At 42.2% G+C, this 14,099-nt stretch overlaps 1 protein-coding gene across 1 annotated transcript; it reads left to right on the forward strand.

The window, feature by feature from the left end:
- The first annotated feature begins 391 nt into the window (after window positions 1–391).
- LOC147425580 (protein CLT2, chloroplastic-like) lies at window positions 392–12,265 on the forward strand. The gene is made up of 10 exons (XM_086499647.1): window positions 392–946; window positions 8,599–8,744; window positions 8,877–8,914; window positions 8,991–9,106; window positions 9,201–9,303; window positions 10,102–10,137; window positions 10,229–10,279; window positions 10,378–10,501; window positions 10,608–10,733; window positions 11,389–12,265. Exons 1-10 carry the CDS (start codon window positions 456–458, stop codon window positions 11,544–11,546), a joined length of 1,389 nt encoding a protein of 462 aa, XP_086355773.1. The 5' UTR covers window positions 392–455; the 3' UTR covers window positions 11,547–12,265.
- The last annotated feature ends 1,834 nt before the right edge of the window (window positions 12,266–14,099 follow it).

A 14,099-nucleotide genomic window follows, 5' to 3' on the forward strand; every position in this document is an offset into this window, starting at 1 on the left:
GCATAGTTACAAGCCCTTGTGTTGTTTCTTCTCTTGCGTGCCCGCAACTAAGGCATAGTTATCAATGGAACTTAGTGATAACTATCGTGTGAAGACCACCTTGTATGCATGATGTATGTGCAGAATGGACATTGTCAAATAGACTGCTATGATTCTATCCCTATGGTACTCTATTCAAAAAAATGAGTATCTTGCCTAGATTATGATGCAATGATGCATATTGAACAGTGAAATACCACCAATTGGAGTGAAGCCGGGGGGCCGACCGGCGACCTCTGGACTTTTTTAAGACCAGGAGCTAGCCTGCTAGCAGCTTTTGCAGGCACTTTTTCCCTAAGGTGTGTTCCACGTGGCAATAATTTGCCCCAGAGGTGGGCTAACTGGTGACGTGGTTAACAAACTCGGTCTCCTCTCTTCTCTAATTTCTGTTCTCTCTGCCTGCACAACGTGCTTCCATGTCGCCCATCGTCTCCAAGCCTCTACACTCTCCCCTTGCAGATTCAATTGAATCTAGAATGAGGATGCATGCGCATTCCTCACATTTCCAATTCGTCGACATTTCCTCACGTCCATTGAAGCTTCAAAGCTCTGCCTTTGTAAGAGCAGCTTCTTTTCTGCATGCAAATCGCTTGACCTTCCGCCAAAGGGCTACCCTTCACCATGTCTTGGCTATGCAAAATCTTCCTCTTCTACGCAGCGGTTGGCAGCCCTTCACAGAAAAGCGGAACACATTTCTTGCATCAGCTTCAAGTGTTTCATACAGTGACAATGTGGAAGAAGGGCTGCTCACGCTGGGGGGTTTTTGTATGTCTAGGAGAGAGATGCAGATTGCCAGTGGTGCTGCAAGTACTATCATCTTTGCAGTTGCAAACAAGGTGCTGTACAAGATGGCCCTGGTCCCCCTCAAGGAATACCCCTTCTTCCTCGCACTGATCAACACTTTTGGGTATTTTTCCTCTCAACTTAACAGCAAGAGTGCACTTTTGATTTCTTAGTCTTTCTGTGGTGGCTCCTTAAAATCAAAGTGTGCATGCAAGGAGAGAGAGAGAGAGAGAGAGAGAGAGATTTTTTAACCTGTATTAGAGGCTGAAATCGGCTTAGTATTTTTGCGTGTCCTCCATCTATCTAAAAAGGACAAAAGTACAAAGTAACAAGATGTGGTCCTGTGGTAGGTAGGGGGGAGGACGTTATTTATGGGAGGCTAGGTTACAAGATACATGGTATATGTGTGCATGTGTGTGTGCTGGGTAGGGAGTATGGGTGCACACCTATATGCTGAAGAAGAAGTGCTTACTGGTTGTCTAGGTGCGATCCGTGTCTCTCTGATGTAGAGCTGCCATAGATCCCGTTTGAGTATTGTGTTCCTCTCACTGTGTGAGAACCTCACCCTTTCATGAAGGGTGAGTCTGGGTCATACTGGAATGTTGGTAATCTATCCATGCCTAGTACATGTGCTCCAAACCATTCTATCACTGGCGGGTACCAAGACTTTGTGCTGGCCTCACTTTGAAAGCTGTCTGGAGGTCTCAAAGGCCCTGCGTGTGAGTCTATCTAATGGCATCTCTCTCATCTTCTGAATGAGGCAAAGTGTGTGGAAAATAGCGTTGACTAGCATGAATGGAGTAGCTAAATCGGGTGTGGAGGTGGAGAGAGAGAGAGAGAGAGAGAGAGAGAGAGAGAGAGAGAGAGAGAGAGAGAGAGAGAGAGAGAGAGAAATGAAATGAAATGAAATGTTATATTAACGTCTTCAAAAGGCCAGAATGACTATGAGACCAAACTGATACAAAAGTCGTGAATCTATTACAATGTCTGGGTACCTTAGTACTAAAGTACTAAGTGTGAAAAGTGTGAAAAAAGAGAGAGTCTTTGTGCTCACAGTTTTCCTTGATAGATCAACCACTTTGACAACTATTTGGATTGAGTTGTTGCTTATTGTTTGCAACCAATGGGATACTTCAGCGGGCTCCTCCAAGGCAACAGAGAGGCGTAGATACTCTTTCCCTAGGACATGGGGAGATCCTCGGTTCTTTTCAGTCTGGACAACTACTCGAGGCATCCTTGATCCTGATAGCTCATGACTCTAGCCAATGGTCCAAAGCCCTCTCTGAATAGATGGTGAAAGCGGTCTCGTATCTCATAGTATACCAGACAATGATAAATGTGATGTAACTCTGTCTCTAGCTCTATATGACACAACTGGCATATCCTGGCCTCTGCTGGTACTCTCCTAAAGCTGCCAGTCTCAATCTCTAGCGGATGCGATGGTGTGCGCATTTGATCAATAGCACATCGTATGCCATAGGATAAATGAGTGTGGCCGGTCTGATCACATATCCATCTTCCGTTAGTTGAAGAAGATGCTCTCTATGGAAAGCCATCTTCGTACCCAAATCTTGTGTTGGCTGTATCCATGTGCTCCTGGTATCTAGTTGAATCAAATCCTGACGTATAAGTCTAGTGTTCTCTGTCCGTGTGAGAGATAGGGAGGGTGCATCCAAGGAGTACTAGAACGGAGGCATTCTATCCATGATAAAGCCATGTGACTGAAACCATGAAGTCATTTGCCCATACCAGCATGCTATGTCCCCTTGTAGAGCTAGCTGTCGAGATGACTCAAGGGCTAGCCGAGCATATCCGTCTCTGGTGACCCCCCATAAGTTATGCATGAAGGATATTGATCTTGTAAGGGCCTCGACCATGAGAGGGGGGGCAACTAGCTCGGCTCGGATAATCTCATGTGGCATTGAGGCCTTAGCCCGAATCATTCGAGAGATCATAGAGACTAGAGGCCTCTCCATACATCTCTATCCATCAGTGCTACCAGATCTGCCATGGTGGTCCACCGAGGGTCACCAAATCTGAACCCCATAAAGCATAGCTGAAGCCACTAGAGTGTCGAAAAGCCACAACTTTGTTCGAGGTTCTTGAAACTGAACCTGCGAACATATCTTCTCCAATCCTCACAAGGCTGCATAAGCTCTCATCAATCTAGTTTCTACGGCTCTCCTCAATGAAAACACCGGGCCATATGTAAAAGTGGGTGCTGACCCATGTGGTGTGGTGTTAAACGCCATAACCTTGGTCTTCCCCAGGTTAACAAACAGTCCACTATTGTGGGCAAATGTGTGCAAACCATCTAAATGACGTTGCATCCTATAGGGAGTCAGAAATCAACACATTATCATCAGCATATAACAATAGTGGGATCCATGTCCCTGCCAATTGTGCTCCTCTATCACCTTCCCTCTCAAATTTCAAAGTTGACCAAATCTACAAAATCCCCCCCAAAATTATAGTGTTTTTTCGAGTGCCTATAAACTGGCTCCTCTATCCTAGAGTCGCTTCGATCAATAACACATCATCCATACCTCCATACATTAGTCATGCATTCGGTCAATCACACTTCAACATCATCCATACCTGCACACATTAGCCGTGCATTCAGTCAATCACACTTCAATTGGCTTCTCTATCCTAAAATCCCTTTGATCAATAACACATCATCCATAGTTGCATTAATGTTGTGCATTTGATCAATCACACTTCAACATAACAATAATGATAACAAATGGCGACGATTCAAACATAACAAGATCTATTAATCACAAAACCTTATTGACTTCAAAGACTTGATTTACAAATGTTACTATTCGCAAGCTGATTCCAACATACAGTACAGTACAATGCTCGCATTTCATGCACCTTAGATGGCGGGAAAAGAAAGGAGTTTTCATTTTCCATAAATGTATAATAAACAAGTGATGGTGAGAACCACACCACAAGGTCGACGACTACTAAGGACAAAGAGGACCTCCTCTGGTATACATACTTGAGCTTCGCAGTACATGGAGCAAAGTACGAGATTAGAAGGTCCTGATAGTTTTTTGATGGAGGAGCCATGCCTGAAAAATGGGACCACAGACGGGTGCGGTTTTAGCAACAGTCGGGCGTAATGTCACCGTTACACCTATCATAAGCAAATTGTGATTGCACTGTTAATGGTATCTAGGGCACAAGGACTTCTATATCATGTCACTTGAGGGGTGTGATATACTTTTGGGGATATATATCATAGGTGTGATGATGTGGTGAAACCTTATTGGACATTTATGTAACCATTGAATTGACCAAGCTTGGCTTGACACAATAAAATAAAGCAAGATTTAAAAATTGTGTATGCCCATGCTAACATAGCAACCAACTAATTTTGCGATGTATATTATGGATCTATACGGTTGACTTGGCGCAATCTATTGGCGAGGGATTTTAGGCTTAGCTTTTGGGCCATGTTAAAAGCAGTTCGGACGTCGAGTTTAAGGGTGAAAGGAAGAGTCATAACTATGGAGGATCGCACAACAAACTGTTCATGTTGAAATGAACATAGTGATTGCATTAGACTTCGAGATAATACAAGTTTAGCATGTGGCCTTATATAGGCTGAAAAAAGGAAGGTGGCATTAATGCTGGAAAGTGATATTCATCATATGTGGAAAAAATGTCAAATAGCATGTGGCTATATCAAATAGCGTGTGACAATAAAGAAGCATATTTCGGAAAATTTATGTATAGGATGCATGCATGCACATAAGGGTGTATGTTTAGTATGCTTGGCTTTAGAGGTTGGTCACGTATTGAGTGTACGCTATAGGCGTATCCCAATAGACGCCTCATAATATGAAGCTTACATCTCGGGGAATGCACTATTCAGACCCCATATATAACGTGGGTTCACGGGCTAATTAAAAGACTCATTTTTGAACATGTTTGAATGAATAAAATACCTTATTTTAAGAAATTTTCAAAATTTAATATAACAATCCCTTATTGTAATGTATCTCTATTAAATTGCCAAAAACAATTGTATTTTAAAACCTCTCCTGTTAAGCTCACGTGGTACATTAACATGATTACATAGTGCACCCCCCCGAAGCTTACACGAAATGCATGGATTTTAATCAAGGAGTCTAATATGGGTTACGTAGGGTAACTACATATGGCTCATAAGATTTTTACCATACATATGTGGTAGTGATGTGTGTGAACACACTTAGGACCGTCGGGGCATTTTTTCCTCACTAGGAGGTTTTTTCTCTTGTGCATTGTATATACGCCCATCATTCTAGGGCTAACTTTTCTTTCCATTGTGCACTAAGCAATGTACTCTCTGTTGTGTGCCTTGAGCTTCTTCATCTTCTCCAAGTTGTGTGTGTTTCCCTACAACCCTATTTTCAACAATTGGTATGAGAGCAGGTTGTGTCCTCCCGGGCATAGTCACCAAAATCACAAGCACACGCTTGCTCACTTTCTTGGATTCGGGTGAGCTTTGGTGAGGGTCAGCAAGTCGACTGTCTGAGGGGACTTTTACAGCTCCGTCACATCTCACAAAGAGACGGTCCCAAGACTAAAATGTCAATCTCGGAGGGAGCAAGTGACTCGACTAGGGCATGGAGTCACGCCAAGAGGTTGTCAATCTCTTGTTTCATCAATACACTCTGTGGAAACGATCTATGAACTCTCTAATCGTGCAAAACCTGATTTCTACCTCTCTGATCCAATCACACATCCACATGCAAAACCAATAGCAAGTCAACTCCGATCAACACCAAACTTGGCAGGCACATTCCTTGCTAGTTCATAAATCCTTTTGAACCAGCAAACCTAAAATCTGCACACCTGCAAAAATCACGATCTTCTCTAGCAGCGAAATTATAGGTCGCCGAATCTGGTGCCGGACACACCTACTAGATTCTCCTAAGCGCAGGGATTCACATGCAACTGATGGAATCTCAAAACGACGCTCGGATAGTGAAATATGTGACGGGAAGGTCGTGGGAGTCGATTTGTATAGAGCCATGATATCCCCAATCAACTCTTGCAGTCTGCGCATCAATCTAGCTCAGGGCTCTGTATCGAAGGCTTTGCAGAAATCCACAAAGCAAAAATAGAGCCGTCTCCCATGTGATCTCCCACCCTCTCTCTCTGTCCATCTACTTAATTGCTGCGCAAGGATGGATGCGTACAATCATTTCAATGTGTGTCCAATCATGATAGTGCGGTATTCCCAGTCTCCATAGGATTACCTGACTTGGAAGATAGTTACGATAGTGGACAAACTCCAAGTATCAAGTAGGCCGTCGCACATGGCACTATTGAATATCATTGTTAGAAGCTCTGCAAGCAAATCTCTGGCATGTATAAAATGCTCTGCTACCAGGCCATCGAGACCATATGCTCTCCTGGTCTTCATCCTGTCAATGGCTTTCTTTACCATCTTCGCGGTAGAGAAAGCACATCTGTGTGGGCATGGCTCTGGCGGATCTGGAAGAGGTGGCTGCCTCGAGACTGTGTAGAGGGATGATGCATACTGACCCCATACCGCCATAGAAGTGATGACAGGTGGGGGAGAGTGCTCATGGAAGAGTCGCCATGCCTCGCCTGAATCTTGGCTCAAATGACAAAAACAATTGATATAAATCTTGCTCTAGTCGAGCTAGAAACGCCCTCTTCTTCTGTCATACCAAACACCGAGAAGCAATCTATGACTACCTGTGAGTAATGACTCCTAGAAGTACCTCTCTGTGAAGTCGGGCTCTGGTCTCTCTGCCCTCCTCATCATACCAGCTATTCTGGGGTATACTCCTAGAACGTCGTCGTTGCCCAGGCTCAGTGTGTGGGTATGCCTCTGCTATTGCATCTTGTAGTGTCTTTGTCAAAGTATATATTAGATCCCGTCTCCCCGGATCCTCTTTACATATATGTGTAGATGTCTGTGCTAGTCGAGTTGTGCTGAACTGGAATGAGACGGTAAACGTGAGGAGGGCATGATCTATTGCTACCCCAATAGGCCTGGTCCGATTGTAAAGTCTTGAATAGATGGTATGAAACTGGGCTGAGCCAAAACATAATCCACTATGCTAGCCCCATGTCTATGAGGAAAACAACTGAACCCACTCAACGTTGGAAATCTCTAGAGGCCATTCAAGATGGCCAGTCCATGTGCAGTCCCCAAATCTGTCAGATATCCCCCATATCCAGTGTGCTCTTCATCCTGCGACACCTGGCCAGTCCCATCTCACTAACATCCAATTCTCTCAACATTTCTTCTGAGGTATCGTAGAAAGCTGTCTGAGATTGGCCCGTCCTGGCATTAAAGTCTCCCAGGAGAATGACATCTCCATCCCTAGAGAACTCCCATATGCCTCATCCAATATCTTGTAGGGTGATTGCCCCGTAGGCGATGCATAATGAGATGTGCTGGGGGCAAAATAGCATATTGCAATGTAGAGTGGCCTCCCTGTCTCTGCTCTCACTCTGACCCATATGTATCTGGCCTGCTCATCTCTCCAAACAATACGAATGAGGGGTTGAAGCTCCTCTCTGAATAGGACTGCCACGCCTCTTGACCCCCGTCCTCTATGCGTTGATCTCACATCCTGCCTACAAGTAGTCTCCCAATGGTATCCCGTCACTCTAGGTAATGTGCCGCCAAGCTTCTGATGCGTTTCTGAGTAAAAAATAATTTCTCTTCCCTTAAAGCTATCCTCAAATGCGCCTACATCTAGCTTCAGTGATCCATTACAATGACAAGTTCTTGCGACGTTTGGCATAGACTATTGTGACAAAGGGCTGTCTTTAGCATTTTCTCACATATAGGTTAGCAGTCCGGACTGTTTTCACGTATTCGACAAGAGGATTTCCATCGCACACTCCGGTTCGAGGAGGAAGCTCTGTGCAAAGTCTACAACAGTTCAAAGGAAAGAGTCAGGTTATATTGTTTAGATTGGGCTCAGGCATGGGAATTTTAGCAAACTAAGGTCTTCTTTCTTGTTAAATAAATGCAAGAATCAAAACATCTTCTGAGAAGAAACCATTATGAGATCAATTCCCTCATAATAGATGGGAGTAAGTTCTGACTCCTGAGAGTATGACTAAGAACACTCAGATGAGAAAGGGCTGTCCTTCTTAAGAGTGGACACAGATTCTCTCTCAGAAACAAAGGGTCTTAGATCCTCAGAGTATTTAAAGGTAAAGAATCAGGCGGAAGCGAAAATGCAGGTTCACATTTTGGTCTATGCGCTTGTAGAAGGAATTTAAAGATTAGGGGGAAAAAAGGGGACGGGCAGGGGGAGTGTGGGGTGTGTGTGCACATCGTTGGCCCAATGCAGTGTCAGCTCACTCATTCTCTGTGAACAATAGTACTTTTTCATTCAAGTATGTCAATCAAGGACAAGTGTTCTTAGGCTTCCTGATCTGTGAGATCACCTGCCATGAGCAGATCACAAAAGCAGTGTGCTAATTGTGCAGATACTTTGCGACACCTAAACTTTCCTTCCCAGGTTAGGACTTTACCAATGTTTGTACTTTATGATGCAGCATTTAAAACAGTTGCACTATGCTTTGGGTCTTTGAGGCTGCTTTAGTTTTTTGCACTTGTTTAGAATACTAATTTGTTTCAAACACTGGTTACAGTTTTAAAAGGATGTTGTGTGCTGCAATAAATATAAACAAACAAACAAATATTTAATAAATATATAGATATTACATAGATATAATGTTTTTTTGTCTTGTGTATCTTCATTCTATGTGGTTTTGATGCAGGTATGTCTTAGTTTATTTCTCCATCCTTTACATGAGACATCAAGCAGGTATTGTGACGGTGGAGATGCTGGAGCTTCCGAAGTTACCCTTTGCTCTAGCAGGTGCCCTTGAAGCTCTTGGGCTGGCTGCAGGAATGGCAGCTGCAGGTACTTTTCATAGACATGTTTTTTTCTGTCGCTGTCTGCCTTGTTAGTGTGTATTAGCAGGAATTGTTGTGTCTGACTTCTATCTTGCTCTAACAAAACATGTTAATGTGTTGGAATGATGGGGTGACTCAGCAAATCTGCCAGGGACATCAATCTCTATTTTGCTGCAGGTGATAATTGTACTGCTTGTGGTGAGGTTTTGACTTTGGATGAGTGATACTCATTTTGGTACAATTGGGTGTGCAGACTTTTTTAGTATGGCAGCTAGGTCTCTCCTTGGTGTTCTTGAAGAAAAGGTTTTCTTTTGGTCAAGTAGCAGCTTGTGGCCTCGTGCTTTTGGGGGTGGCCATTGCGCTCTTTGGGTGAGTGACCTCACGCTGTAATAACCTATGCAGGGTCACAAGTTCACCGAAACTGGGTTCTCTCAACTTTTCTTGTATGGTGTTTGCCATTCAGGAGTGGAAATGGCTCAGGATTGGCTGGAAATAGGACAGATTTATTTTGGCCATTTGTGATGATTGTCTCGTGTGCTTTTCAAGCTAGTTCAACCATTGTAAAGGTATTTCAACTCTATTTCTGTCTAAAGGTTTCTAGCTTAGGATATATAACTAGAATCCCTATTCATTCTTACTATCTTCCGTGGTGCGTATGCCCTACAACTACCTTATTTATGTCCTAATTTTCATATTTAATGCTCTTTAGTGCTAGGCTCCATTATGGCTGAGTCTGCCCTGCATCTCTTGAGTTGTGACAGAAACTCAGTACACAGATCTTTATATTGATGTATGCTCGTGCACGCGTGTGTCGATGTGGTGTGTGTAGTGGAGCATATATTAGTACCTAGTTCTACACCCACTATTGGGCACTGGCACGATAGCCGAAGAGGTTGCCACAAGCATACCTACCCACCTTGACTAGGGAAATAATGAATTTTATTATGCATAACCTGGTCGGCCTCTCCTACACCTATAAAAAGAGGTCGGTGGCACATTCTATAGGGGATCACCACACATGATCACGAGCATATACACTTGGGGATACACTCTATGAGAAGAAGAACACATTGGAAATTTGGATGCACACACAAATGAGCATGTTAGGCAATGCACACTATGCAAGCACTTTATGATCAAGGGAAATGATGGGGAGGTGGTCGCATTTAGTGAATACTATGCATGATAGAAGTGATGGTTATGTTATCTTGTGGATGACTACCATGAGTCTATCTATATACACCCTGCACTTCCCTTTAAAGGTGAATCTGGACATATCCTGGATTCATCTAGGTGTATACATTGGATATATATAGCTCCTTGCTTTTCTGCTGTCTAATCGAAGTTTTTGACCGTGTGTGCAGGAGTTTGTGTTTCAAAATGCTTCAAAACATCTAAAGGTTAGAGGATCATGCGTGTGTGAAACTTCCCTTTTGTAGGTGCATTCCAAGGTTTTTTTTCTGATTAAATCCTATGTGCATTTTTGGTCAGGGTGGTTCTGTAGATATATTTGTTGTGAATTCTTATGGATCAGCATTCCAGGTAAGATCTCAATTGTTCCAAAACTCTAATTTCTTCTAAATTTTTGATCTACTTGTCCTGTGAATCATTGCTCATGAAAAGGTGTGTATTGCCCACAGTCCATTTTTGTTCTTTTAATGCTGCCATTCCTATCGCAATTGCGGGGCATTCCATTCAGTCAGTTGCAAAGCTACATGAAAAATGGCGCAGGCTGCTTGTTTAATGTTGGATCCATGAGTACAGGTAATGAAATCTATGCAATATTTTGAAGTGAGTCTGGCCATTTTTTACGCTCTTTTAAGAACCATGAGGTGCATGTTGGTAAAAATTCTGTTTTCCTGGTTTTCAGAATGCTCTGGAGCCACGTTGTTGACTCTCAGTTATGTAGTGGTGAACTTGGCTTTCAATATTTCCCTTTTATCTCTGTTGAAGATGTCATCAGCTGTCGTTTCTTCTCTGTGTTCGACCCTTGCAGGTGATCTTCTTGAATTCCATTATCCCATCTTGAGGCATCTTGAGGTATTCTAGAGAGACATTAAACAAGCAAATAATATTATTATTGTTGGAAAGATCAATGTGTAAAGGTTACAGAGTCAATTGAGTCAGTTCAAACATAACTACTTCCGAGGTAGTTACTAGCTATTGTATGAATACCTTGTCAACAATTAGGGAAAATTCTTGACCCAATCTGTGCTTAAAATGAAGCCTGCTAAGAAATAATCTTGACTTACAGTAAAGGACGTTTCTACGATTGCATGTTGTTGTTTTGAAACCCTTGATTTGATCGTGAGCCGATGCTTGCATGCGAGCCCTATAAAAACCTTTTTCTCTAAAAATAAAGACACTCTTTAAGAGTCGTTAAAATAGCAACACAAGTAAGATATTATCTTTTTCTATCAAATCTCTAAAAGGATATTAATTTCATATATTATATTTAGTGGTGGTAGAATTAGCAATCTTACACGTGACTTCAATTTTTAGAGAATGAATAATAATTATAAATCTCTTACAATGAAAAATATATGACCTTACATTGAGGCTTACAAAAGTCATTTCATCTGCACAAATGTTTTGTAAGTAATTGTAGGTGTTTGGTATTGTTTCTTGAATTTGTGATTATCTTTTGGCAGTGCCTATAGCCATCTACATTTTCACACTCCCACTCCCATTCATAGGAGTCACAGCTTCTGTACATCCGCAATTTGTGATTGGCGTCATGGTCCTGCTCAGTGGCCTTGCTCTTTACAATTTCTGTGGCTGCTACCAAAAGAATGGGAAACATGTATAGACTAAAATTAAGCCATCGGGGCAACTGCAATTCATTAAGATTACCAGGATTCCAACCTCGACCACAAGCGGACATTTTGGTGATTGTTACAAATTTCTAGTTTCAATAAGTTGCAACCAGCGACAAAAAGATAGTAGACACCCATTTGAACAGAAGGAAAGTGGTGAGAATCTCTAAATTGAGGTCTCACGAAGTGCATATACGTTCTTGTACCTGTCTCAAGAAAGCAAACATGTGTGTATATTGAGAGGCAAGAAACCAAACATGTGTGTATATTGAGAGGCAGGTACCTTGGATGTGTCCCTTGGATGCTTATTTATATAATTCGGGACATTCCATGAACAATATTCTGGTATAGCTAGATCTGCCACAAGAATGCACCTCTGAGACAGGTCCATAGAGGGACATCAAAAAGCTACATTCTATATACGTTGCTGTTATGGAGTTCTATGGTCTAGTTATTGATGCCTCTCAGTGTGATGCTAAGGAGCTGCAAAAAGCCCTTTGGTGGCCGAGATGGCGACCTGTTATCTTTTCTATGTATGAACCATCAAGAATGTATGTTATCCTTAGATATTTTTCCTCCTTTGTTAGCTTTACTTGAGGCCTTCCCTCTTTTGACCAGGATAGGCCCTATCCTACCTTAGGGGCACTTGTATCTTTTCCCCAATTTTAATCAATTCTGTTTTTCTCAAAAAAAAAGAAAAGATTTTGGCATAGCATGACCCATTCTTTTGATACAAAGCTCAAGGCACTGTGCCTCATGTATGATAGTTTGTATTGGATTATATCGTGTCGCGGGTGTTATTGCGCCCATGTCACCATAAATAGCATGTTTGGATTTTTGTTGGCCTTTGAGGATCCTCACAATTTTACAACATGCGTGGTTGTCTTCTGCATTTTGTCTCTATGAATTCTCAACCACAGTCTTCTCTGAGATCTGACTTGGGCTTTGATGAGCTGAGTTGTAAGCTGACACATTTTTTATAATCAGGGGCCTTAACGTTCTTGGTATCTATGTTACTAATCTCATGTTTAAAGCAATTCCTTGTTTACCCCCCCCCCCCCCCCCCCCCCCAAAACCCTCTCTCTCTCTCACACACACACACACACACACACGTGCACATGTACAATGTTTGAAAATGAAAGTTACTATTGCAATATTGCCACGGAGGAAAAACCATATGAATGAAAAAGTACAACAGTTGGCGGCGGCAAACAAGCATCAAGTTGATGCATGCCAAACCAAAGCTCAAGTAATCAACGGCCGACACTGTAATGTCCGCAAGAATCTTCTCCACTTCATGCACATGTCAAGTGGAGCCTCTTGGAACATAGTGATTTTGGCCAATATCATGGTAATCTATGAACAAAAAGCAAGGGCCATTATAGATTGCTATCCTTGCAACACATTTTAATAAGCAGCAAGAGGCACAAGAAACATACATGTCGGTACTCAGTTGTCCTCGACTTGTTGCTAAACTCTCTTGATTGCTTAATTCTGTTTAGAAAGCCTCCGAATTTCTTTTTCAGAAAAACATTGATTGTCCCTAAAAACCATTGTGCTTGCCATTATCCACCATTTCCTCATCTGCATCTATCATAGTCACAAGAAGATTTAGAAATTTTCTCATGTAGGAAAATGCAGTCTTTTCCAATGTTTTTCATACAATTAATTTATCATGAGCTTTTGCTCGAGAGGCACCGCATACTTAGGTAGGTACGATTGGGGGCAGGGGACCACTAGGTATGCAGTGCCTCCCTCATAGAAGCTCATGATGTTGAGGTAAGTCACAATGTGGGAATTATTGTGAGAATTTGTCCAAAACTTCTTGTGAGTGCACAAGACAGGATCGTTTATGGTGCAGAAGTTGTCAATTTGTCCTTCACTAAGCAGCCTTATATAGTTGCATCAAGAAATTCTTGATATGAATCATTTGCTGCCATAACCTGCGAAGTACCTTCCATTAACTTCAATGACAAACTGTGCATGCATCTCAAATGGAAACCAGGCTTAGATGAATACATAGGATTTGTGAAAGGGAAAGATGTATTGAATTCTATGCAAGCCAAGGAGGTGGCCTTGGTCGTGGAAATCAGAATTAGGCAACCACAGTATGGTTGATAATCATGATAAATGAGCTTAGATAACATGCTACAACCTTCGGTTCGATGCTGTGTGAAAAGAAAACCCAAGAGGACTATGATCTTAAAGCTACAAAGAGTGACAACATTATGGAAACATTATTACATTGTCTTATATCACATATTACTTATCTCATCTTTCCATTTATAAGGTCATCTCAACACACTTGACTTGACATTCCACGTTATGCATTCTGTCACAAGCACATGCAAATAATCTGCTGTTCTCAAATTCCTCCACTTCAGACCTGAGATTTCTAGACTTTGGTTTTGGCATAATGGAGGGATTTCCATGGGCAATTCAAATCTTCTCTTTGCATGGCTCACTTGCCCTCAGGAAGATGCAAGATATGGTTTTGCAACATGCACGTATTATGTGGATGTGGCTTGGTGTGCCTATCACCACTA

Source organism: Adiantum capillus-veneris, chromosome 25 (assembly GCF_014529385.1).
Source record: "Adiantum capillus-veneris isolate H3 chromosome 25, ASM1452938v2, whole genome shotgun sequence".
Lineage (NCBI taxonomy): Eukaryota > Viridiplantae > Streptophyta > Polypodiopsida > Polypodiales > Pteridaceae > Adiantum > Adiantum capillus-veneris.